Below are 22,997 nucleotides of genomic sequence, written 5' to 3'. Positions count from 1 at the left end.
GTGTTTTGGGTCATTGTCTTGTTAAAAGACACATTTCAAAGGCATTTGCTCTTCAGCATAAGGCAACATGACCTCTTCAAGTATTTTTGATTTATTGAAACTGATCCATGATCCTTGGTATGTGATTAATAGGCCCAACACCACAGTATGAGAAACACACTTTGGCTTGAATTCAGTGCAGGGGGGTTGACGGACAAACTGTCTGCGGCCCCTAGACCCAAAAAGAACAATTTTGCTCTCATCAATCCACAGAATGTTAAGCCATTTCTCCTTTTGCCAGTCAATGTGTCCCTTGGCAAATTTCAACCTATTCAGTTCATGTCTTTTAAGCAATGGGACTTTCCGTTGACTTCTAGCTGATAGCTTTGTTTCACAAAGCCTTCTTCTGATTGTCACTTTACTCACAGGTGACTTTAAGTCTTCTTTGATTTTCCGGGAGCTGATCATTGGTTGAGCCTTTGCATTTTGGCTATTCTTCTACCAAAAAATTTGACTTTTAAGGTTAGTGATGTTGGACATCATCTGTATGTCAGTTGAAAAGGTCTGTATGGATGACTGTATGGATGATGACTGTATGGATGTGATGTACTGTCAGCTAAAAATCAGTGCTTGTTACACTGTACTGTGAGCAAAAATAGGCTGAGCATGATTTAGTAAATCTAAGTATGTGCGTTAGTATGAAGTCCCCACATGGGACACTTTACAAAGGCAACATCGTATAAGAATCGTTTCAGTGAGCTGTCATTAGTTGTCAAATATAGGTGGATTAAAAAGACAAGATGTGAAGTCAGTTACCTAAAGTCAGTAACATTCACTTCCTGATAGTTAACTCCACTTAGTTCTTTTAGTCTGTCAAAATGATGCGCACATTTTTGCGTACATCTTCTTTTTATGCGGAAAACTGTTTTGTTAGAAATACCTTCAGGCCAGAAGTGTTGGTCAAATGTGAAGTAGAATGAATAGTAATGTGCCTGAGATTTTAATCACCCACATGAACAATCCGCAACCAAACTAATTTCCACAAACTTTATTTAATCTCAGATATTAGTTGTAGCTCTAGTGTGGCTTTTGGCATGGTGCTTTCATGACTTTGAGTGCTACTTTACTTAATACTGTATCTAAGATGAAATTATGTAGAACAGTGACTAAAAAGGCTACAGTTATTCTTTACCTTCTGTGAAATAAATGAAAACACACCTGGCAATCATACAGTAATCAATATTCCATTTGTGCCCTGGTGCTGTGTAACAGCCTTGATGTTGGGAACGAGAGTATGGATTTCACATTGACAGCACAGCATTGAAGGCTGGCATTACTCCTGGCTGAGATTCGAGGCTCATGGTACACATGTCCCGACAATACCAACACTGCACTGTACACCAACATTAAAGCCGTTTTAGGTTTTTGTTCCCTAATGCTAGGTCATGCATTCTCCAATATGAATTAATTACTACCAAATTTGAGTTTTACTTCTCAACATTTGAAGGAGTTATTCTCAAGAACCATGTAACACAGCTGATGCCTCATTGAAAAACTTCTATTGTGGTAATGGGAGAGATGAGAATGGTGTTTTCTACCCTTGGGGAATGTGCGGCTCATAATTACAGTGATTCTCATCTAGTGGGGGAGGCCTGTGCAATGTTTGGCTCTGTGTCACAGAAATTACTTGAAGACAAAAATTGAAAAAAATATCTTTCAGATTAACAGTTGATTTACAGTAACGTGAACTACAGTATAGGAACTTAATTACTTTGTTTTTCCATGCACTACTCAATATGGCCAATTCATATCCATGTATTTATTTTAAATAAACTTCCCATCATGCAATTAATGTTGATTTTTGCTCCCCGTGCAGAATCACAGCTCCTGGATGATCAGGAGTTGTGTTTTACTGACATCCAAGAGTTGTCTCGCTCCCTATAGCCTCTGCTGCCTCAAGGAGTGCAGAATCAGTGAGCAGACATAAACCGTTTGGCAGCACATACTGTTGACCATTTAAGAGCAAGGCCACTCTGGGAAAACAAACACTTTTGAGGGATTTGTTTGTTGAATGATGTTAGGAATTAGATAAAAAAGCCTACACATAATCACGCACATTCATTAACTGAAATCAAAGATTTTTTCTTGGGAACATGGATTTATTATGTGTCTATAGCAAAGCTTTTTTGCCTTATCAGTCATTGAAATATTTTAATTTTGATTTAATGTTACAAATATGTATAAGTACTTTTTTCTATCTCCAAGTATCCTGGTTCTCACTCAGTTAGCCATAAATGATCACTCTTAAAAATGACGTACAATGAATTAGGATTATTAATAATGTGGCTTACGCATTTCTGGTAGAGCATGTGGCAATGCTCTTCATGGCAAGTACACTTTACAAAACTGAGACTTTTAAATCAATGTAGTAACTCCTAGTAGTAAGTCCTGTAAATTCACAGTTCCCTTTTTGCCCATGTTGTCTGCTGGTACAAATATGTACACAGGAAGGCAGCAACAGTTTTGTGTGTAGGAGGGATATAGAAATATATTTCACTGTAAGTGACACAGAAAATGTGGTAAAACAGAATTGATATTCCAAAGAACTAGTTTTGTGATTAAAGTTCCAACGTGTCTTAGTAATTACCCAATACCCCTTTTCTCTGTCTCTTAAACACTTGTTATTATACTTCCCCTGTATTGTCAGTATTTTATAGGCACTTTAGCACATATTTACAAATACTACATTGTAATTTGTGAGCTATAATGTAAGTTTTACCCTGTTTTTTCCACATCTAACCCTATTCAGGTTCAGTTTAGCAACTCTGGTGTGTTTGTTTGTCTGTGTATTGTTTGGGTTATTGTTCTGTTTGTTTTAGGCTGGTTTAAAAGTGTTGTGTGTTATGTATAGGTTACTTTATGACATGGTTTGGAATAAAGCCAAAACCAAGATCTGCAATCAAACGTGGGTGTGAAGTAAACAACCAACACCGCCTAAAAAGGAGGGACTAAGTTGTGCAGTTCATTTGGGGCGGGAAAGAAAAGTGAACCAACCAAATAATTTTATGATAGGCGATATTTTATTTTAGCATCATTTAAAAATGCTAAACTACTTTTCTCCCAGATCTTCCTTTAACTTCCACTGTTCTTGATGACGGCCATTTCTTAATTACATTCCAAACAGAGGATATTGGCATCTGAAAACCCTTTGCTATCTTCTTATAGTCTTCTCCTGCTTTGTGAGCGTCAACTATTTTCAGTTTCAGTTTTCTAGACAGCTGCTTAGAAGAATCCAGGATGCTGATTGTTGGGGCGAGATCAGATGGGTCTTGGCATTTAAAACCTTAAGATTGACATCACCTGGTCTTTCCAGACAATGATTGAGAATCCAGGACACTGTCGGGTCTCAGCTTTCCAAAGGGGGCGGTGCATGCTATAAACTCTGCAGGGTGCCCAAACTTTAGCAGACGCCATTTTTGTTTTCTCTTATTTTGAAAGTGTAAGTGATGGAAATGAAATCAAACGTTTTGTTACATATTATACAAAAGTCTAATCTGTCATTTGATGCCTTTTGGAGATTTTTCCATCTTTTCTTGGCTTCTTTAGGCACATTAATACAAATTTTCACCTGGGGTGCTCAAACTTTTGAGCCCCACTGTAAGAGCTGGTCAAAGCCAGGGCAAACCTGAGCCAGCCTAATAATTGATTGACGTGATTGGTTGTGAAGTTATAGAATTGTATCTTTCTTCAACACAAACCTGCATCATGAATCAAACACTGCTTAATGACTTCAACTGTTGCTCATACGTATGTTTTCACTCTATTCTGAATGAGTAATCAGTAATGAAAAACAGCTGGCCAGGGGGAAGCAGATGTGATTAATGAGTGTGATAATCATTAAGCTAAGATGGCAATTAATAGTCAATGCAGTGAATTTGTTATAGTGTTAAAAAGATGTAAAATCCCATTGAACCAAATATAGTCTAGAGAGGGTTTATATTTTCAAATATGTTTTTGTGTGTATGGAAAACATATTGAATGAATACACATTGTGGGTTAAGAAAAGGAATTAGACTTTTAAATTGTTTCTGAAAATGAGAAACAGCATTGTTTTGGACTTGGATTGGAATTTGAGAGCCCACAGCTGCCTTTGATGCAGGACAGAGGTTTTGATTGTGGGAAAAAACAGGTGTAAGAGCATTCATTAAATCTGTTGTTTTGTTTCAACAGAGTATTATCGGTGTGACATGCGGAAAGATGTTTTTCCACATACCAAATGCTCCAGCTATACTCAGCTATTTTTTATGGTCTTGTTCATCATTAGTCAATCCTAGCGTTGAACTGTCATAACATATTGTGCTGAAGTGTACCAGTACCCTTTTACTTGATCAAATCCACATTTCCCCTGCCCCATGCTGTTTGACATGTATATTTCTGGATTATTAGTCCAAAGCACAGAGGTCAGGTCCTCCACAGAATCCTGTATCTCTGCAGGTTCGCCTTGAGATCAGATGCTCTGCGGGATCAGACGCTTGCTCTTTAGCTTTGACATATTTTCCTGGAACCACTGAGACACCCAGAACTCACCACAATTGGTTTAATTACCTTTTTATCTCATTTCCTGTTGGTGCGTTTTGTAGTCATGGAAGGCCAATCCACCATTGTAAGACACAACTAAGCATGTTTTTATGAGCCACTGCATTTTCTCCTCTTGCATTTTTACACACCTCTTCAAATCAATTCAATTTTATTTATATACCGCCAAATCACAACAACATCTGTTATCTCATTGCGTTTTTCATAAAAGAGCAGGTCTAGACTGTACTCTGTGATTTTATTTAGAGAAACACAACAATTCCTACCAAGAGCAAGCACTATGCAACAGTGGAAAGGAAAAACTTCCTTATAAGAGGCAGAAACCTCCAGCAGAACCATGGCTCGGGGTGGGCGGTCATCTGTCTCTACCGGTTGGGGGTGAGAGAAAGAAACAGACAGTGAGAGAGAGCGAGAGAGAGAGAGACACAGACAGACAGACAGACAGAAAGAGAGGGACATGGAGAATTGTAGCAGGGGGTGTCGAGCAGGAACATGGAGGCAACAGATGACTCCAACCACAAATCCAGACTCCACAGCTCCAGAGCCAGAAACACCTGTAGGAAGCAATAGGGGGAGAGAGGTGAGGGGCGAGAGAGCACAAGACTCCGGGAAAGGGAAGAAGTTGAGTTAGTAACATGCATCAATGGGATGAGGTTGCATACAGATGGAGAGCAGGAGGAAGAGAGAGGTGCTCAGTGCATCATGGGAAGTCCTACAGCAGTCTAGGCCTTGAGCAGCATAACTGAGGGATGGTTCAGGACTCTTCTGAGCCAGCCCTAACTATAGGCTTTATAAAAGAGGAAAGTCTTAAGCCTACTCTTAAATGTGGAGACAGGGTCTGCCTCCTGAACCCAAACTGGAACCTGGTTCCACTGGAGAGGAGCTTGATAGCTGAATGCTCTGGCTCCCATTCTACTTCTACTCTTCTGTTTAGTTTGATGTTTTCTCATCATGCAAAAATAGTTACATACAAGTTGGAGTTCCTTAATACAATACCTAATATAAAATTGACATTAGTTGCTATAAATCAGTGATGTTGCAATGTAAAACAATAAACACAATAGTCATGTACAAACAGAACTCACAAATGATTAAAAAATGTTTTAAGATAAGCTTTTCTGTCGCTGAGGACCCAGCGTGTTTGTTCTTGTCATTGTTATTTAGTGCTACAAACATTTCTGGAGAATAAACTGTTTCTCATGGAGATGTGCCCATATAAAATTCCAAAGATATTGTTTTGATCGATTGGTTACCAGTAAAAGAGTTGGTCCCATGATGATGATTCAAATGAGAATATCAAACGTTCCCCAGCGCCATAGTATAATTAGCCCTCGGTGAGTAGAGCAAAAATGACCTAGCGAGGGTTAACATGAGCAGCGCTGTGTTCCCTCCTCCTGAAATTGACTGAGTACACACACACACACACACACACACACACTCTATGCTGAGGCCAGCACAGAGCCAGAGAGGAGGGACTGTTTGCAGTTCTGAGAGCCAGCTGTTGTTCGCTCACGACTGGGTCTATTTTCTCCCTGACTCCCTCATTCTCTACTGGACTCATCACTCCATGGGACTCCAGACCTGGCCGCCAAGCCAACCGCTCTACTCTATGGCCTGCCTTGGTGTGGAGACCCCTTCCATCTACAGGGGTAAATTCAAATCAGGTGCTTTTTTCTTTCCATTGCCTAACCTGCATGCTTTTCATTGTTTTATTGTTATGTCTACATGAAATTAGGTGCGTTTTAAATTTTATACTGATGCTGGCTGAACTGGCAGGGGGGGTTGTAGTGACGTAGACACAGCCCCAACAGGAAATGACAGGTCAACAGTCATCATAATGACTCATGCCAAGTAGCCTATCGTTCTTACATGAGAGACTATTGTGTTCAGATGGATCATAAATCAAAGTTGCTGTAGAAAAACAGCAAGAGGCCGTGAGGGAAAGAATAGGCCTGTTTATACTGCCTATGTTTTTAGTTTTTTTGGCACTCTGTTGAAACATCATTTTGATTTCATGTCACATAATATAACCACGAAGTCACACGAAAGGCAATAACCACATGTGCTGCTGATCATGATTCTGATCATTATTCATTATTCTGATCATCAAATTCTTTATTTTTTCTTATTTGCATTCATCCACAGCAAATGTATTTAGATTAGACCAGACCTTGAGTAACATACTTTTTTATGGTACTGGTGTTTAGGTTCTACACTTACACTATCTTATTGTGACATTTGTGAAATCACGTTTGATGAAAAATGCCCAGGTCCGTAAGGTGTTTTGAAATAGAAGAGAATTCATAACAACCTATTCAAGGCAAAAGTATACAATACTGGATATGTATAGCATGCAAGAATTAGCAAAGCAAAAGCAAAATGTAAATTCCTTTCTGTAAGGGCTGTCATGAAAAAATTTGCAGGTTTAAAATTTCATTTAAATTCCACATCAATAAATTATTATCCATGACCTGACTAAATATAACTCTTTAACCAAACCTAGACCAGTTTGCCAACACAGCTTCTGTGGACAGGCCCACTCATGGGGAAGGAAACTCATGTTTTCTCCCCACCGGGCTACAGATATAAAATCCGTAAGGCATTGACTACCCATATCAGCATTTCATTTAGACATTAATTTTCAACTTACATCTAATTCTCATTGCTTAAGGCTGTTTTAGAATAAAATGGGTACTGGTATGGTTTGATTTCACCTCATCTTTTGCCTGAAGATGGTCTTGTACAAAACATTGCCTGCTATTAAACTTTATATGTGTTGCAAGTTAGACCGTGTGCAGGAGTTTTCTTTGCGACTTTTGACCTGCTTCTCCCCCTCGGGCGATGTCTCACGTTGTAGATGTGCTTTGTATTTTTATGTACTGATTGTTTAATTTAAAAATATGTCAGCTGGTATGTTTATAGACATTTTAAATAATCACAAGTTTTTTTATACAATACCAAAAAAAAATAGTTTCTTACGATACAATACAAAGTCTATTAATTCAATTCAATTAATGTACTATTAATCCATTAAATTCCCCCCGTTTTGCCCCATTGTAAGTGCAATTTGTGAAAGTAACATAGCAAAAATTAATCTGAATCGTCCTTTGCAAACACAAATGCCTTTTTTGATAAACCAATGTAATCTCCATAGTCATAGTTTAGTCTATCTCTTGTTATAGATGCCTCAATCTTTGCTAAAATGGGATTCTGTTTAGAGTATTTGATATTTATAACAGTAAAGTCAACATAACCCAGTGTCAGATTGTTTCTAAACTAAATTTGGCTTTGTCTGGGCAAAGAGTATCTGAAGCCACACCAAACAGATTTTTTTTATTTGAACGGTTTCTAAAAAAAACAACTGAAAAGTCAAATAAAATAAAAGGTCTAATAGAAAACCTCCAGGGAGGCTTTGCTGAGAACGACATGGGTCTGAGATTAGAGATTACATCAGTAGACAGGGATTTTAGCAGAGCTCTGTGTTTCTCCACAACCTCTGTTTACACTCTGCTGGTGAGCAGGAGAGTGGAGCCAGTTTGCATCATGGAGAGGTTACCCAAGGTTCATGTTGAACATAAGATAATACAAAGTGAGGAGGACCCCAGGCAAAAGGTGTACCCCACTGCTGATGCTTAAATTAAACTCTTCATTCTTTTGTGGCCCTGGAAGGCGGCTTTTGATGTTATTGATATGCAGCACTATGCACTCATGAATTGTCTTGCCTGTGGCATTTATTCTAAGTTACAGTGGATATTAATATTGAGACAAACCAATGGCAATTTGTTACAATCTCCTGGTATGATCTGACCATAACCCCCCTGGCCTGGGTTTGTAATAGGAAACACAGCAGGCGGGGCAGGCACACTGTGTTCCCTGCCCCAGAGTTGATGGGCTGCTGTGAGAGTAGACTCGGCCTCCCACCCTTTGCCTCAGCACTTGTCACTCTGTGTTCCTTTGCCCACCAGTGAAAGCCCGTGAACGTCCCCTTGACTCTGCATACAACTGGAGACCCCACCCCCTTAACTACCCCCTAAATTTCATGGTTCCCAGGCCTTGTTCTCACAGCTGCCCAGTTTATTTTTGCTAGAGTGAGTCACAGAGGCTTGTTCAGACCCAGCGCCTTTCCCAGGAGAATTGAGCAGGTCTGTGAGTTTGTGTGTGTGTGTGTGTGTGTGGGTGGGAGTAGCTATTCCCCTGATCCACTGAGTAGAACTAGCAAAACCAGCTTCATTTCACTACAGTGGTGACGATAAAGGACTCATGTACCTCAAACCGCCGCCTCATTCGTCGCCATCACCCATTCCCTTACTCTTCAAACAACATTTTCTGCACAGAGTGGTGTTATTCTACTGAAGTAATATGGCCACGCTCATTGTTTATAAATGTTTAAACTGGGATCTTACTACAGTTTATATTACTGGGAAAATACCACTGAGGACCGTCCAAGTATATGTGGGGCCTGCATGCAAGAGTCAACAATTTCTGCTGGATGATAATCATATCTTTGATGTGCTACAATAACATAACTGATCACTTCTTATACACCCAAAGCAAGATTACATTTTAAAAACAATTTATTAAACAGACACGACTCACTTGACTTTTGCTTGTGTCGTTTCCAGTTCTGCTTATTATCGTGACTGCAGCCCAAACATTACCCCTCTTTTACCTGGTTTTATAGTTACTTTGTTTGACTTATCTGTGTATTTGCATGCCACATGTAGATAGTGACTCTCAATGGGAAGGCTCTTGGCCAATCGTGTTGCACTGTTCGAAAAAAACTGTTATAAAACTTGTGGTAATCTAGACAACCCTAGTTAAAACCATACAGGAAGTGGATAGGATGTCTGTGGTGGTGAACAGGGTTTATCGTTGGGCCTTTAGGCTTGCATAATAATTGAGAAATAAGAAGTGCTTTGTTTTATTTGAAGTCTTGAAGGTTTCACACTTAAAGCAAGAGGTCAATGTTGACTTGGCTCTGAATGGTAAAAGTTCAACTCTGACCTCTGTGTCTCTGCATTCTCACAGTCCTCCAGCTCTGTCTGCAGCAGAGGAGAACTCGGGAGCAGCTTGTGGAGCAAGGCATCATGCCGCGTGAGTATTTACATCACAGACTAACAACACTCACACCTTGTACTTTGAAGAAAAAAAACATCTATGAAAATTATGAGGGTAACCAATATGTTCAGAAACCAGAGTGCCTTTCTTTCCCATAACTATCCTCTTCTTTTTTCATTACTGACAGTATTTTGTTTCTCTCAAAAAGCATAGCATCAGAGATGATATTCAACTTTTTCTACATCTAACTCAACCACAGCATCTTCATTAACCACACTTCTTCATGGCTTTTGGAGGGTATATTTGATGCCAGAAAAACAATGTGACAAAGGCGAGATCCATTTAAAAAACATTATTTGCAATTATCCTCTTCTAAGTGTATTCACTGCAACATGTACTGTATTTCTGCTTTAGTTGCATTTAAGGTGATAGTATTGGTGCTGATACTGGTCTGACAAAGGTTATAAAGATTACACTTGCAATCTTTTGCGCATTAAACAACTTTATTAGGGGAGGTTTTATGTTATAGAATTGTGAAAATAGCTTAATAACATTCTGTGTTTATCTGCACATAAATCAACGGCTTTATTCTAGCCAGTGTTAGTGTATTGTCCTACTCAGATGGTTGCTAATAGTTGCGTAATTGCACTTATGTAAACATAGCCAATTATGAAAATGACTCAAATATGTATTGCAGATAAGGAAGCACACCAGTGCCATAACATAACAGAGAGAACTAGCTTCTACTTTATACTGTTCATCCTTTGATGTGACAAAAGGGGAGCAGCAGAATATATAACAGAGTCATGCTCATAGCAGGAAAAGTAGAAAGAGGAAAAGACAAAATGTCTTCTCTTTTTCCTGATCTCTATTGAGAAGCCTCCTGCAGTCAGGCGTCCAGCTCCTCTTTGGCTCCACACAGCCACATGAGTCAACGACTGAGCCTTCGGTGGAAGCCAGTGGCCTGGCCAAGCGTGGCTTGCACACAAACCTCCCAGGCCATTCTCCACTAAAGCACTCTGCTGCTCCCACACTTTTAGGCTTATGGTAGGTATGCAGTGAGGTTTAGGTGAAGAGCAGGAATGTTTTGCTTTGCTCCTCTGACACACTTCTGAGAACGCCCCCCTGCCGGTGTTTCTTAAGCCAAACAGCGCTGGTCATAGCAGAGGTGACTACTCAGTGTGAGACAGACCCAGACAAGTTTATTCTGCGAGATCAAAGATTAACTCTGCAACAATCCCTCTGCTTGAGTCAGTAAAGCTGTTACTTCCTGTTTGACTCTTATGAGCTCCTGTTTATTAAAATGACACACGTGCAAAACGAGATAGCCAAAAACATGGAATTAATGATATGAAAGATGAATTACACTGTACTCGAGTCAGTGTGGTAAGTGGCTGATGTCAAATGCTGATGACTGATCTGTGTGTTTTCCTCTCGTACAATTTATACTGTCCCTCAGTTCACCAAGTGAGTCAAACATTTACATCAAAAGGAGATTATTTTTAAGTATGTTACAGTAGGTATACACTTAGCAATGTTCAACAGGGGTGTAGCCTTAGTCGTATTTTTTTAGGAAGCACCTTTGATAACCTGGTTCCATTAGTCCAAAGTCCATCACAAAGAGTTCATACAGTAGAAATATTGTGTAGTTCACAGTATTCCACTTATGTTGTTACATCTGAAATGGCATTAGGGAATAGCAAGAAGGATACCTTAAATAAAGAGTCTGCTATTTTAAAATTGACGAAGAACCCATTGCTTCTATGTGGCAACATATTGACCAAGACATGTTATGGATTTTGTTGATTCACCTTTTCACAGCTCTGAAAACACCTGCTGCCTTTCATGAGCAGATTCGCAGTCTGGAGAGAGCCAGGGTAAGCTTAATGGCATCACGCTGCAGCTCATGACTTTATGTATCTAAATCTAGATTATGTCCCCCAAAATTTGTTTCATTTATTTTATGTTTTTAACAGACTGGGAGCTTCTTAAAGCACAAACTCTGCAGCAGACCTGAGCGCTCTGAACTGGTCCGTATGCACATCCTACAAGGTAATCTTCCTCCTGTGTGTTCTTACTGTGTCACGGCGCCTAGATAACAGAGATGAATAAGGTGCTTATTCATCCAATCGCACCGATTGCCTGTTTGCATTTGTTTTACAAAGTTCGACGCAAATACATGTATTTGAGGTTGCCAGAAGTTTGTGAGGCCTGGCTGTGCCTGAAGTGAGTCACCCTGACAAAGCAGTTAGCTAGTGATACATTGTGTATTTATCAGAGACGCAGGCTGAACCCTCCCTGCACGCCACACAGATGAAGCTGAAGAGGGCCAGACTGGCCGATGATCTCAATGAGAAGATTGCCCAGCGGCCTGGACCCATGGAGCTAGTGGAGAAGAACATACTGCCTGTTGACTCTGGCGTCAAAGAAGATATAGATGGTATATACTTATAAATGCCATTATATCCACACTATCAGAAGACCTGAGCCACTGAAAAAAAGTGTTTTAGGCCTCTTTGGTGCTATGTTCACCACCAACAATTCATCACTTAGAGTGGCAGCCAGAGAGTTAATTCAAGCCAGCATTGCAGCACATTAGGCACATGTTTTAGCCATTATTTATGTTATTACACCTCCGTTGGAGAGGCCACACTGAAATATAAGAACTGTGTAATGGATTAGTATGAAATGTACACACATTAATGGAGACTGCTGCATGAAGCCTGCTGATTTTGGTGATACCCTGACGTTTCCTCTAGCACCACCATGAAGTTGACATTTTTATTTAATAGTGAAATATCTCAAGTATTGGATGGATTGCTGTGAGATTTGCTACGGATGAGCTCACTCTCAAGATGAACTGTTCTCTCTTTGTCAACTCCCCTGATTTTTCATCTAGCGCTACCATCAGGTCATAATATAAATGTGTCAAACACTTTGGTTGATGATCAAAGACCCGCAAAACCAGTGACATTTCCATTAGCCTCAGCTGTTCTTTGTTTTTGGTGCTAATTAGCTAATGTTAGCATGCTAAACTAAGATGAAGGAACTTGCTAAACATTATACATGCTTAGTATTAGCATGTTAGCTGTAGTTGTACAAGAAAGCCTCACAGAGTATGGCTGTAGACTTTGTCTCTACTGTATTGGCATGTGTACATTCAAGTGATGGCTTCTTTACTCTGTAGTCACTGATAACTCAAGTTATCCTTTTGTAATCATAAACAGTATATAGTATGTATATACTTTACTATATGCACGGACAGCATTCCCTGTCCGTATACACTGTCAGCAATTCACACACTTCAATTTGACAAATGCTTTTTTTTTTTCTTTTTTTTTTAAGTGAATAATTAGCTGTATTGCTTATGTTAGATGCTGGCCCTAAAGGTGGTGATGCAAACTGCTCTAAACCACCAGACATTTACAACTTTGATGAGGACAACGGTGATGTCTTATCACCACAACAGCCTGCCAACCAAAAATCTCCCCGCTCAACCTCTGCCTCTCCAAGGGAGTCTGGAGGGAATGACGCCACTTCTCCCATACAGGTACACTAATACCTTGACCTATTCCAATTAAACTAGCTAAACTAGCCTAAATGATTACTTGTCAAGAAAACATTACTTGTCAACACAAAACTAGCCTTCTTGACAAGTAATTTAATTTAAAGAGTTTTGAAATTGTATAATTATTTCTTTATTTTTTATATAATTGTTTACTTTATTACTGTATGCACACACAGTGTACTATCCGAGTATAATGTATGTATCATTTGTAGAAACTTTTGAATTGTATCAACCTGTTTTTATAATCTGGTGTCTTTCTGTCTCTGCTTTTCTTAGCACTCCACACCAAAAAACATACAGTCCACATCAGATGTAGTCAGCCTTGTATCCACCAGTGAGCAACAAAGCAACCAACAAGCATCTACAACTAAGCCAATCACCACCGGTGTCCCCAGTATCACACCGGGGCTGCTTCTTGTGAAGGTGAGCTTTTTTAATGGCTTCAAGTTTGACCAAAGTTGTGTGAAAGTGGTGAAGGGGTATTGATTTTTCTTTATATGATGAGTTCATTTAAGTAGTTTAGTTTATTTACTTACAGTCTTCTAATGTTTACATCCAGCTCACATGAAATAGACCTCTGGGAATGAGCTCTCAAATGTTGTTTTGTTTCCTCTGGAAATGTGCCAAGAGTGATGTTAGAAGACACAGAGTCTGTGTTTTGTCATACTAAAGTCAAATCAGTTTTGGGTTAAACTAAAAGTCAGCATTCAGCCAAGTAAAACGTAGTTCAAAGAACAAGAAGCCAGTTGCAATTTGTCTTTAATTATAGTCAATTGACAGGCTGGCCTTCCTCATTCAAGTTATGTAAAATGTAGCCCAAACATTAAAGGATGGGAGTGAAGCAAAAAATGAAGTAAAATCCAGTTATCCTCTTAGCATACAATGAATTCTTCCTTTCTTGGTATACAATAGGAGAATGAGTTTGACAAATTGGAGGGTGTGTGCTTGGGTATCCCAGCTTGAGTTTCTGGTTTCATAGTTAGAACATGCTGCTCTCATGCCAAGCTGCTTTCATGTGTATCCTGTAATTGCAGGTGGTAAAACAATAAAGGTCACATTTTCCACTACCCGTTTCCTCATCCTGCAGTTCTCCTCTGGTGTCAGAACAATGTTCTACCTTAATGCTTCAAACTTTAAATGTCCAGTATCAGTTCCAAGTCTTGCAGTGTTGTCACTGGCAATGTTAACTGTATTCCCCTATAAACTGGACTGAAATTAGTCACAGGGATCAAATATCTTCCAGACGGTCCTCTCAGCTTTAACATGCCCCTATTGTGTGTTGTGTTGTGTTGTGTTCTGCAGCAAAATCTGCCAAAGCTACCAGGCGAAAAAAGCCGCAGCAAAAAGAGCAAAGAACCCAAACCACGGGTGAAAAGGTTAAAGTACCATCAGTATATCCCCCCGGACCAGAAGCAGGAGCTCAATGAAGTGCTAATGGACTCTGCTTACGCCCATCTCCTGCAGCAGCAGCAGCAGTTCCTGCAGCTTCAGATCTTAAACCAGCAACAGCAGCAGTACAACTACCAGGCCGTCCTGCCTACCACACTCAAGTATGGCTTAATTTAGCACAAAAAAAGGATTTTATAGACTGATAATTTTGTGTTGAGTGCATTACTTAATCTACTAAAACAAATCTAAAGTACAAATGTTGCTAAAGTTAAGTTATATGAATACTGAGTGAACTGAATCAAAAGTTTAAACCTGATTTTACAAAGAGTAATAACACTTTAACCACAGCTGCTGTTTGTCTGAAATACTTTACATTTCCTGCCCACGGCTTCCTAAACAGAAGCTGTTGATCGTGAAAAATGGATAATAGTTTAGATTCCCTCTCAAATCTGTACTCCCTTTTTCTTTCTGCCTTAATACAACAGACCAACAACTGAGGTACAAACCAGCTGTTCCACTGTTCTAAGTGGAAACGCGGCGTCTGCCCCTAGTCCTGTGCAGCCTCACCACACTCAGACAAACCGCAAGATGGATCATTTACCAGCTAATCTGGATGAGATGAAGGTGACATGTTGCTGCCTGCACACAGATGACTATATATATATATATATATATATATATATATATATATATATATATATATATATATATATATATATATATATATATATATATATATATATATATATATATATATATATATATATATTTACACATATACACACACACACACACACACATGCATGCTGCAGAGGAGAAAAAGCAAAATGTTGAGAGATATTTTATAATAATCTGTTATCTTTACAGGTTGCTGAGCTAAAAATGGAACTGAAATTCAGATCTTTGCCTGTTTCTGGGACTAAGACAGATCTGATAGAGAGGCTAAAGTTGTACCAGGAGAATTGTAACATCCAGACTGCTACTGCCATTGAGACAGTCGTCACAGCAGCCTCACTGTCTGAAAACAAAAATGTATCCCCGCCTGTGTCCCCTATATCCTCCAAGGTGTCCCGTCTGGGCATAGAGGACAGTAGTATGGCAGACAGCCCAACCAAGCTTTCAGATGCTCTTTCTCCAACTCACACTGCTTCCTGTGTGAACTCCCCACAGAGAGCTCCACAGGAGACGTGTCAGACAGAGACGAGGTCCTATGAGAAAGACTCTGAAAAGGACAAACGTCTCCACGAGAAGGAGCGTCTGATTGAGGAATTGAAAAGGAAGCTGAAGCAGGAGCAGAGGCTGGTGGAGGAGCTGAAGCTGCAGCTGGAGGTGGAGAAGAGGAGTCAGCAAGCAGATCCCCCTCCACAGCTCAGCCCTCTCGCTCCAATCCAGATCAAAGAGGAAAACAGGACCTTATCAAACTGCTCAGCGTCTTGTGGTTCTCCTGGTGTGCCAGTGATGGTCAAAGAAGAGGATGTGGCAGATCAGAGCCACTTAGCTCCTCAAAATCAGTTCATCATCAGCAACCAGACTATTAAGCAACCTGAAACCTTGCAGCCAATCCCAGCTGGAGCTCAGATCATCCAGCCTTCATCCCGTCCGGCCTCAGCAGTCAGTATCCAGCTCCATGCCAACAGCATCAACTTACACACTACTGTTAGCAGTGCGGCCCCAGGCCTCATCCAGACCCCTGGACAGGTGCCACAAAAAATAGAGGCCTCAGCCGCATTACAACAGCAATGCAGCAGTCAGACTCAAACAAAGGTAAAAAAAAAACACAGCTATGCTTGTACAGGCTGCCTCGGTCCGTCTCTTTATTTGTCATCACTATCAGCTGTGATTTACTAGTAGTTTTCGATTTCTTTAACATTTTAGTTGTATGCTTTCATCCATGTGTGTTTGCACCTGAACCATACATTCTGTTTTCTGGGCAGTAAATTTGGGTTAGGTTGAAAATCCTACATCTGGTGCAGTGTTTTTGATGGCACTGGCTAATGACAAGTTTTTTTACATTGTTGAAACTCTGTCATGGGTAATGTATCTTTTTGTTGCCACAGTAATAACAAGCATCAGCTGGGTGCTGAAATACTTCCCTATTCCCATCAAAAGAAGGCTAGTGGAAACTTGTGTTGCTGGAGCAGGCAGTGAGTGATGGCTGATAGTAGTGCCCTGAATGCCCTCCGTCGTCCCTCTACCAGCCAGAATTAGCAACAGAAGCCATAAGTATATACTAACTGATGAGAACACTTGTGAGCTACGCCACATAGTGCTGATAGAAGGCCCCATAAAATTCAACTAAAGTAACACTTTTAAAAAGCAGGGAGTGCAGAGCATTCTTCATTTAGGTTGCCCACAAGTCCCAGTTGTTGTCCCTCAAAAAACCTTGGTTACTATAAGTGTATGTGTTGTCTTTGTTGGCATAAATGCATTTATTCATGAATGTCTCCATGCTGACCTGTTAAAATGTCTCTGCAGACTTTGAGGATGGGTAGTACAGAGCAAAGCTTACTCCACACGAGCCCAGTGAGTGGATGTCCTGTGAGAGCCTCCTCTAGCCAAAGTGTTCCTAAAGACGCTTCAATTAAGGTAGAGGATGATTCTTTAGTCCCTCTTACTTTCTCTTTGTTTTTGATTTGTTTTTCTCTAAAGCACGTAATAACTACTGTTTAAAAAAAAAAAGTGCTTAGTCCTGGTTTATTTACTTATTTGTACAGTGTCAACTGCATTTAAATTATGGTTTGAATCAGATATATTCTGTTTTTCATTCTATCAGCAGTCTCCCTGTAACAGCCAGTCAACTTTGAAATTGCCAACACTCACAAATCATGTGTCAAGGTGTAAAGACCCACCCCGCTACGAGGACGCAGTAAAACAGACACGCTGCATGCTAACAGCTGTTCAGGTGACAAATACTGTTAATACACCGTTTAGTACAGTATATTCCTTAATGACTAAATAGACACTTTAACATTTAATGGCATTTGTATTTCTCTGCAGGGTCCCACTGCAGCTAGTCAGCAGATGGATGACTTGTTTGATGTGTTAATCGAGAGTGGTGGTGAGATATTCTGCAACTTTTCTTTTATGGCGGCACTGGTCAAATAAGATATAAAGGAGGCTGTGTGTGATTATTGGATTCTCATAATGAACATCTGTATTTGTTTTTCAGAGATCTCACCCTTCATCAGACAGGATCCTCCCAGCCCGGACAAGCCTCTTCCTGTGACAGCCAGTGTCACCACCCTTCCCATCAACACAGTTTTATCCCGCCCTCCACCCGTGGTTCAGGTGGCCCAGCTGCCTGCAGGACAGCTTAGCCCCTCAGCCAGCTTGGCAACCCTAACCACTGACATCCACATGGAAACCCTTTTGGATGGCAGGCTGGGGGCTCACAGCGAGTCACAAACACTGAAGCTGATGGAGGAGCTACACTCAAATGTGGTTACCATGGAGGTGGACTTTAATGAAAACACGTTGCCCTCTGCTTTAAGCTTGAACAGCACCAATGTGGACAATATGGATTGGCTGGACCTCACCCTGTCTGTGGCAGCAGAGGGGGTCAACCCTTTGGACATGTCAGCACCAGTGGGCGTCTTCTCCTCTGACTTCCTGGACTCACATGAAATGCACTTGAACTGGGACTGATTGCCAAGGATAATTCATACACCTATCACACAGTTTCAGATAAACTTTTTTTATGCAAGGGAGGATGGCTTTTGTGGAAAAATAATGACTATTGGAGGTTGGGGCAGCTCTGTTTTACGTCTGGTCATATAAATCAGCTTGGTAATAATCTAATTTTGTCCATGCATTGCTTTTTCCTTTGAGGTCTTTAAACCCTCTGATTGTACAGGGAGACTTATGTAAAGTAGGACTGTTACTGACAGATTGAGCTGACAGTGGAAGTAGCTTTTTAAATTCCAATCCAATTATGCCACAGATTTGTCATCAATCTGTTCTCATGTTATTGCTTTCTATTTGTCCTCTGATCATTATGAATGTACAGTGTTATATTGACTGTGGTAATAACCCAAAAAGCAGGGAAATGTCGCAATGCTGGTTAAAGAACTAATGGATAAACACGGCATGTAGCTTGTGGCTTTTATGTAGTTCACTCCACCCTGTCTTGGAATGATTATCACTATCAAAACAGACTGTAAACACACAACTGCTAAATGTGCCCTGTGTATATGTAAACTATGACGCATAAATCAGACATTTCACTGAATTGAGAGTGTGTATATACAGCAGCCTGACTTTAATCTGTTTGAAATACCAAAATATTTAATATTGTTCTCAACCAGTTCTGACAAGATTTCTATCACTGTGCAGATCAGCCAGATCTTTAATTCTGCATCTCCAGTGTGCGTCTGTGCACTTAGTTAAACATACTGTACATGCTTTTGTAAGAATCACAAGAGTCATCTGCTGTGCTCTGTCAAGACTGTTTTAAATGATAAATAGTTCTTGGAACATCATTCAGTGACTCTTAGACTGGTTAGATATTACTGAATTATACTTAGCTTGGTTTCTGTAACAGACATATGTACACATCCTACATAACGGATCCAAAGGAAGGACCACTGCTCACTTCGTACTGAAATGGCATTCATGCAATACAGTTTATTTGTATTGTAGTGACATCTGCTGGCCACATCCAAATCTAATCGGCTAGAGAAAGCAAAGTCTGTGGTCTGATGTTATTTTTATTTATTTTTTAACAAAATATGATAAAAAAGAAGAAAAAATCCACTATATGAAACCACAATACACAACATGATGCACCACAGCAGGATAGTTTCTTGACAGTGGGGTGGGTGTGTTTGAGCATAAAGGTCTGTTTTATTTTCTTGAATTCTTATAATAGGGATTTACTGTCTGCCTCTGCAGGTTATCTGGAGCATTGCTGACAAACTCATCTAAATGTTGAGGAAATTGTTGTAAAAAGGACTTATTGTTTTCCGTTATTGTCAGCACATTATTGCCTCATTTGCACTCCAAATTTCACCCTTTGAAAGATATTATGTGCTGGAATAAGACATATTTTGTCTTATCTATTAGGCTACTAGTATAACTCAACGCCAACAGACATTGCATGCATGGGTTGTAGACCATCTCTTTAGAAACTTTAAACTGGAGTTTAGCCAACCAAATACCTGCCTCCTCAACCCCTGACGGGCTAAACTTCTCTGGCCATTTGTGGGACCTACAATGTTGAATATTGTCACTTTATCTCCTACAACTGGCATTGTCCCCACTAGCGTTAAGACTGCTGTGGTTAAACCTCTATTCAAATAAACCACAACTTTATCCAGGTTCACTGAATAATTATCAATCTATAACCGTTCTTTTCAAAACTACTAGAAAGAGTTGTCTCAGAAACTTTCGACTCACATGTTAAACAATAATCGTTTTTTCCACTTCAAAAAACTTATGTGGCTTATTCACGCTTTTGTTACATATAACGTATTATAACGTATTCTTTAATTACTACAGGCCTTGTGTAGCTGTTACAGTTATCCTTCTAGCTGGTCGGTCTCTGTCTCAATTAATCTATTAAGCTTAGTAGTGCTATAGTTCATTTGTCCTCCCAAAGAGGATATGCTAAACATTCTGAAAACTACTGCATCTCTCTAACCCTGTCTGTCTGTTGTCCCACTAGCACATGCATATCCAAGCTGTACGCCGCTTTCTCACTCTCTTTCTTTTTCTTCCTAGCTTCTCCTCCTTGTCCTCTTTTTTCACTCAGGCATCTCTGTTTTTGACCATGGGCTGTCCTGGGACCTCTCTCCCTCCCCCCGTCTGCCGGTGCCTCATTTCAGATGTTGTGGATATGGATCTTCCTCCTCCAGGACATTCAGATTCTCCTATTGCCTCTCGCTATATGCCCTGCATGCATATTGTCCTCGTCTCTCTCATCCTCGGTTTCTTTCATTTTTTTAGTTAGTTATTTTTGGGAAGTTTTACCTTATTCATATCAAGGGTCTAAGGATAGAGGGTGCCATGCTGTACAGATTATGAATCCCCTGAGGCAAATTTGTGATTTGTGACATTGGACTATATAAATTAAATTGACTTGACTTGACTTTAAATGCCATGTTTTACACATGGTATTTATGTTACCTTTGATAACAATATAGCAGTAGTTTTGAACACCTAGAGATTGTTTAGGATTTCACAGTAGACCTACTGTATGCCCATCCCCAGTATGTCCTTAAACCTTTAGTGGTTGTAATTTAACAAATACATATGAAGGTCTTTAATTGTATATTTTAGTTTAACAAACAGCTGTTAATCAATGAAGAGATTTGAAGAACAACTATACATTTGAATTGTAAAATACAGTAGATCAGATTTTCTATTTCAGGGAAATATCAATTTAAATATATAGAGAAATAATTGTTAACTAATAAACATCTACATACAGGCAGAATATATTAGTCAACACCATATCCTTTCCATCGGACATGTGCTCCATTAGAACCAAAGTTGGTGTAGGATGATAGTGAACACAGATAAACAGATAAACTCTGCAGGGGAGTCATGCTGCTGATATACTTTACCATTAGGTCAAAGTCTTTCTGTTTGAGCTTCAAGTTCTCACCAGCTTCTTTTCTCTCAGAGCTTTTTAATAGTTCTGATACACGTCCGGCACTTAGGACATCGGTGTGTGGTAGATTTGAACTTATTGATACAAAAGGGAATGAGGCAACAACCAGCTACGCAGCTGCAAAAAAAGGAACAGGAACAACATTAAATGTGGAAACATATGCCAGTAACATCAGTTGCACAAATACAAACAGGCCAAACAAGATGTGAATATATTCTCAAGCGATGGAGGGAACGGTTTCATACCCAATCAAAGCTGTCATAAAACACACCAGCCAGGTGACGCTGCTGACAGAGTTAAAAGTCTCTGTTGTGATGAACTGCCGACACTCTGGACACTGTGTTTTACATGGACGAGGTGGAAGCTTTTCCAAATCCAGAATCACCGAAGGGGCTGTTAAGAACAAAAAGACTCTTGGTCAAATTTCAGTATTCAATTTCAGTCACAATTTTTGAGAAAGAATATGAAAGTAAAAACCTCATAGGGTACATCAGTCCAAAAATTGTTTGCACTGATGGAGCTCAACAAAGGCTACATTGATAAAGGACAGCACTGTGAGTCGCTGCAGGTCTTGTTATTAGAAGATAAAAAGCAAATAGTTACAGTGAGCATTTGTGTATTACAGACTCACCAGGGATAGCAGGTGGAGCCTCAACATAGAAAATGTTGAAGCCAGGAACACCAGTCATCTGACTGGAGGTGGAACTGACCTCTAACAAAAAAGAAAGGTGGTGACAAAACCAAAAGTGTGATGGAGCAATGATTTGCTAAGGAACAGTAAATGTGGACTTGCCTCTCTCGCTATTTTTCTCTTTGGCATTGAGGACACTCTCAAGGCTTTGTTGGAGCTCTGCCTTTCTTTCTGTTAGTTGTTTCAGTTTGTCATCAATGCTGTCAATATCATGCTGTTTTGAGACGACCTCTTCTGCTAGAAGGGAATAACATACATATTCCTGTGAGACAGCAGAGGCCAATACACTGTCTAATATGAAAAAATATGAGGTAGGTTATTTGTCATGTTGCAAATATCTGTCTCAATGTCTTGAATAAGTTACCTGATTGTCTATATTCAGCACGATTCCTCAACTCCTGAAATATGCACTGGATTTTTTTCCTTTCCACAAGTTCTTGTCTCTTGAGTGAAATATATTCCAACTCTGTAGATATCTGCTTCAACTCACTGTCTGAAGAGGTCATTGTAGATGCTAAAAAGACAAAAGGGAATTGTTGGATTGTTTTTATCCTATCTGACATTTTATTTATAAATAATGTATGTACAGAATACAATAGAATTCAAGAATCATTCGCTCTATCTAGGAAAATCAATTTACATGTATCATTTGCAAACTTCTCTCACATTTGTAATATGAAAGATGGCAGACCAAAAGCATATAATACATAGACATTGCTGTATAGCTGAAGACTTTGGATAAAAAATGAAATGCCATAAAAAGTTGACTGAGACAACAAAGTGCTCATTCACTGGACACTGTACCTTTCCTACATTTCATATTGAGTCCTAGATTAAATTAATACTTTAAAAAGACAAAGATAAAGGTGGTTGGTAATACAACATACTCTACTACTATAATATTAAGTCAAACATATTAAATATTAAATTAAAGAGAAACCATGTGTATTACCCTATATCCACAGCTGCTCCCAGTGTATCTTCTACAGGTAACATTCAAACTAGGTCAACAAGGGCATGCAGTGTTAACTTCTACCAGGAAATATTCAAATCACCGGATAACAACTCTCTGGAAAATGTCACATAATACTCTATTTAAAATTCAG

General features: G+C 39.6%; 2 protein-coding genes across 7 annotated transcripts; one reads left to right on the top strand and one right to left on the bottom strand.

The window, feature by feature from the left end:
* Positions 1–5,995: 5,995 nt before the first annotated feature.
* On the top strand, positions 5,996–19,544 carry mrtfbb (myocardin related transcription factor Bb). 3 transcript variants are annotated; one of them, XM_034894714.1, is made up of 14 exons: positions 5,996–6,224; positions 9,604–9,669; positions 11,455–11,510; positions 11,610–11,685; positions 11,912–12,073; positions 13,008–13,183; positions 13,478–13,624; positions 14,504–14,751; positions 15,076–15,214; positions 15,458–16,354; positions 17,066–17,176; positions 17,367–17,492; positions 17,588–17,648; positions 17,760–19,544. In XM_034894714.1, exons 1-14 carry the CDS (start codon positions 6,017–6,019, stop codon positions 18,233–18,235), a joined length of 2,949 nt encoding a protein of 982 aa, XP_034750605.1. In that variant the 5' UTR covers positions 5,996–6,016; the 3' UTR covers positions 18,236–19,544. The 3 variants fall into 3 exon arrangements, with proteins under 3 accessions (XP_034750605.1, XP_034750604.1, XP_034750603.1); XM_034894713.1 differs by having other exon boundaries at positions 6,000–6,239; positions 13,023–13,183; XM_034894712.1 differs by having other exon boundaries at positions 6,000–6,239.
* A 1,343-nt stretch (positions 19,545–20,887) lies between these two features.
* LOC117957676 lies at positions 20,888–22,879 on the bottom strand. 4 transcript variants are annotated; one of them, XM_034893588.1, is made up of 6 exons: positions 22,844–22,879; positions 22,256–22,405; positions 21,994–22,128; positions 21,832–21,912; positions 21,446–21,593; positions 20,888–21,317 (listed from the first exon to the last, which is right to left on the bottom strand). In XM_034893588.1, exons 2-6 carry the CDS (start codon positions 22,395–22,397, stop codon positions 21,209–21,211), a joined length of 615 nt encoding a protein of 204 aa, XP_034749479.1. In that variant the 5' UTR covers positions 22,398–22,405; positions 22,844–22,879; the 3' UTR covers positions 20,888–21,208. The 4 variants fall into 4 exon arrangements, with proteins under 4 accessions (XP_034749479.1, XP_034749480.1, XP_034749477.1 ...); XM_034893589.1 differs by having other exon boundaries at positions 21,994–22,125; positions 22,844–22,872; XM_034893586.1 differs by lacking the exon at positions 22,844–22,879 and having other exon boundaries at positions 22,256–22,627.
* Between the last annotated feature and the right edge of the window lie 118 nt (positions 22,880–22,997).

The sequence above is a fragment of the Etheostoma cragini genome, chromosome 15 (assembly GCF_013103735.1).
Source record: "Etheostoma cragini isolate CJK2018 chromosome 15, CSU_Ecrag_1.0, whole genome shotgun sequence".
Taxonomy (NCBI): Eukaryota; Metazoa; Chordata; class Actinopteri; order Perciformes; family Percidae; genus Etheostoma; species Etheostoma cragini.
This window is presented reverse-complemented; position numbering and strand designations above follow the sequence as displayed.

Excerpts from the sequence above, each read along its gene's own strand:
- mrtfbb (XM_034894712.1), top strand. The coding sequence starts at position 6,017 with ATGCTGAGGCCAGCACAGAGCCAGAGAGGAGGGACTGTTTGCAGTTCT. Across the intron at positions 12,074-13,007 it reads CGTCAAAGAAGATATAGATG|ATGCTGGCCCTAAAGGTGGT; the intron begins GTATATACTTAT and ends TGCTTATGTTAG. Across the intron at positions 13,184-13,477 it reads ACGCCACTTCTCCCATACAG|CACTCCACACCAAAAAACAT; the intron begins GTACACTAATAC and ends TGCTTTTCTTAG.
- LOC117957676 (XM_034893586.1), bottom strand. The coding sequence starts at position 22,454 with ATGTCAGATAGGATAAAAACAATCCAACAATTCCCTTTTGTCTTTTTA. Across the intron at positions 22,129-22,255 it reads TGCTGAATATAGACAATCAG|CAGAAGAGGTCGTCTCAAAA; the intron begins GTAACTTATTCA and ends ATTCCCTTCTAG. Across the intron at positions 21,594-21,831 it reads GGCTCCACCTGCTATCCCTG|CCCCTTCGGTGATTCTGGAT; the intron begins GTGAGTCTGTAA and ends TGTTCTTAACAG.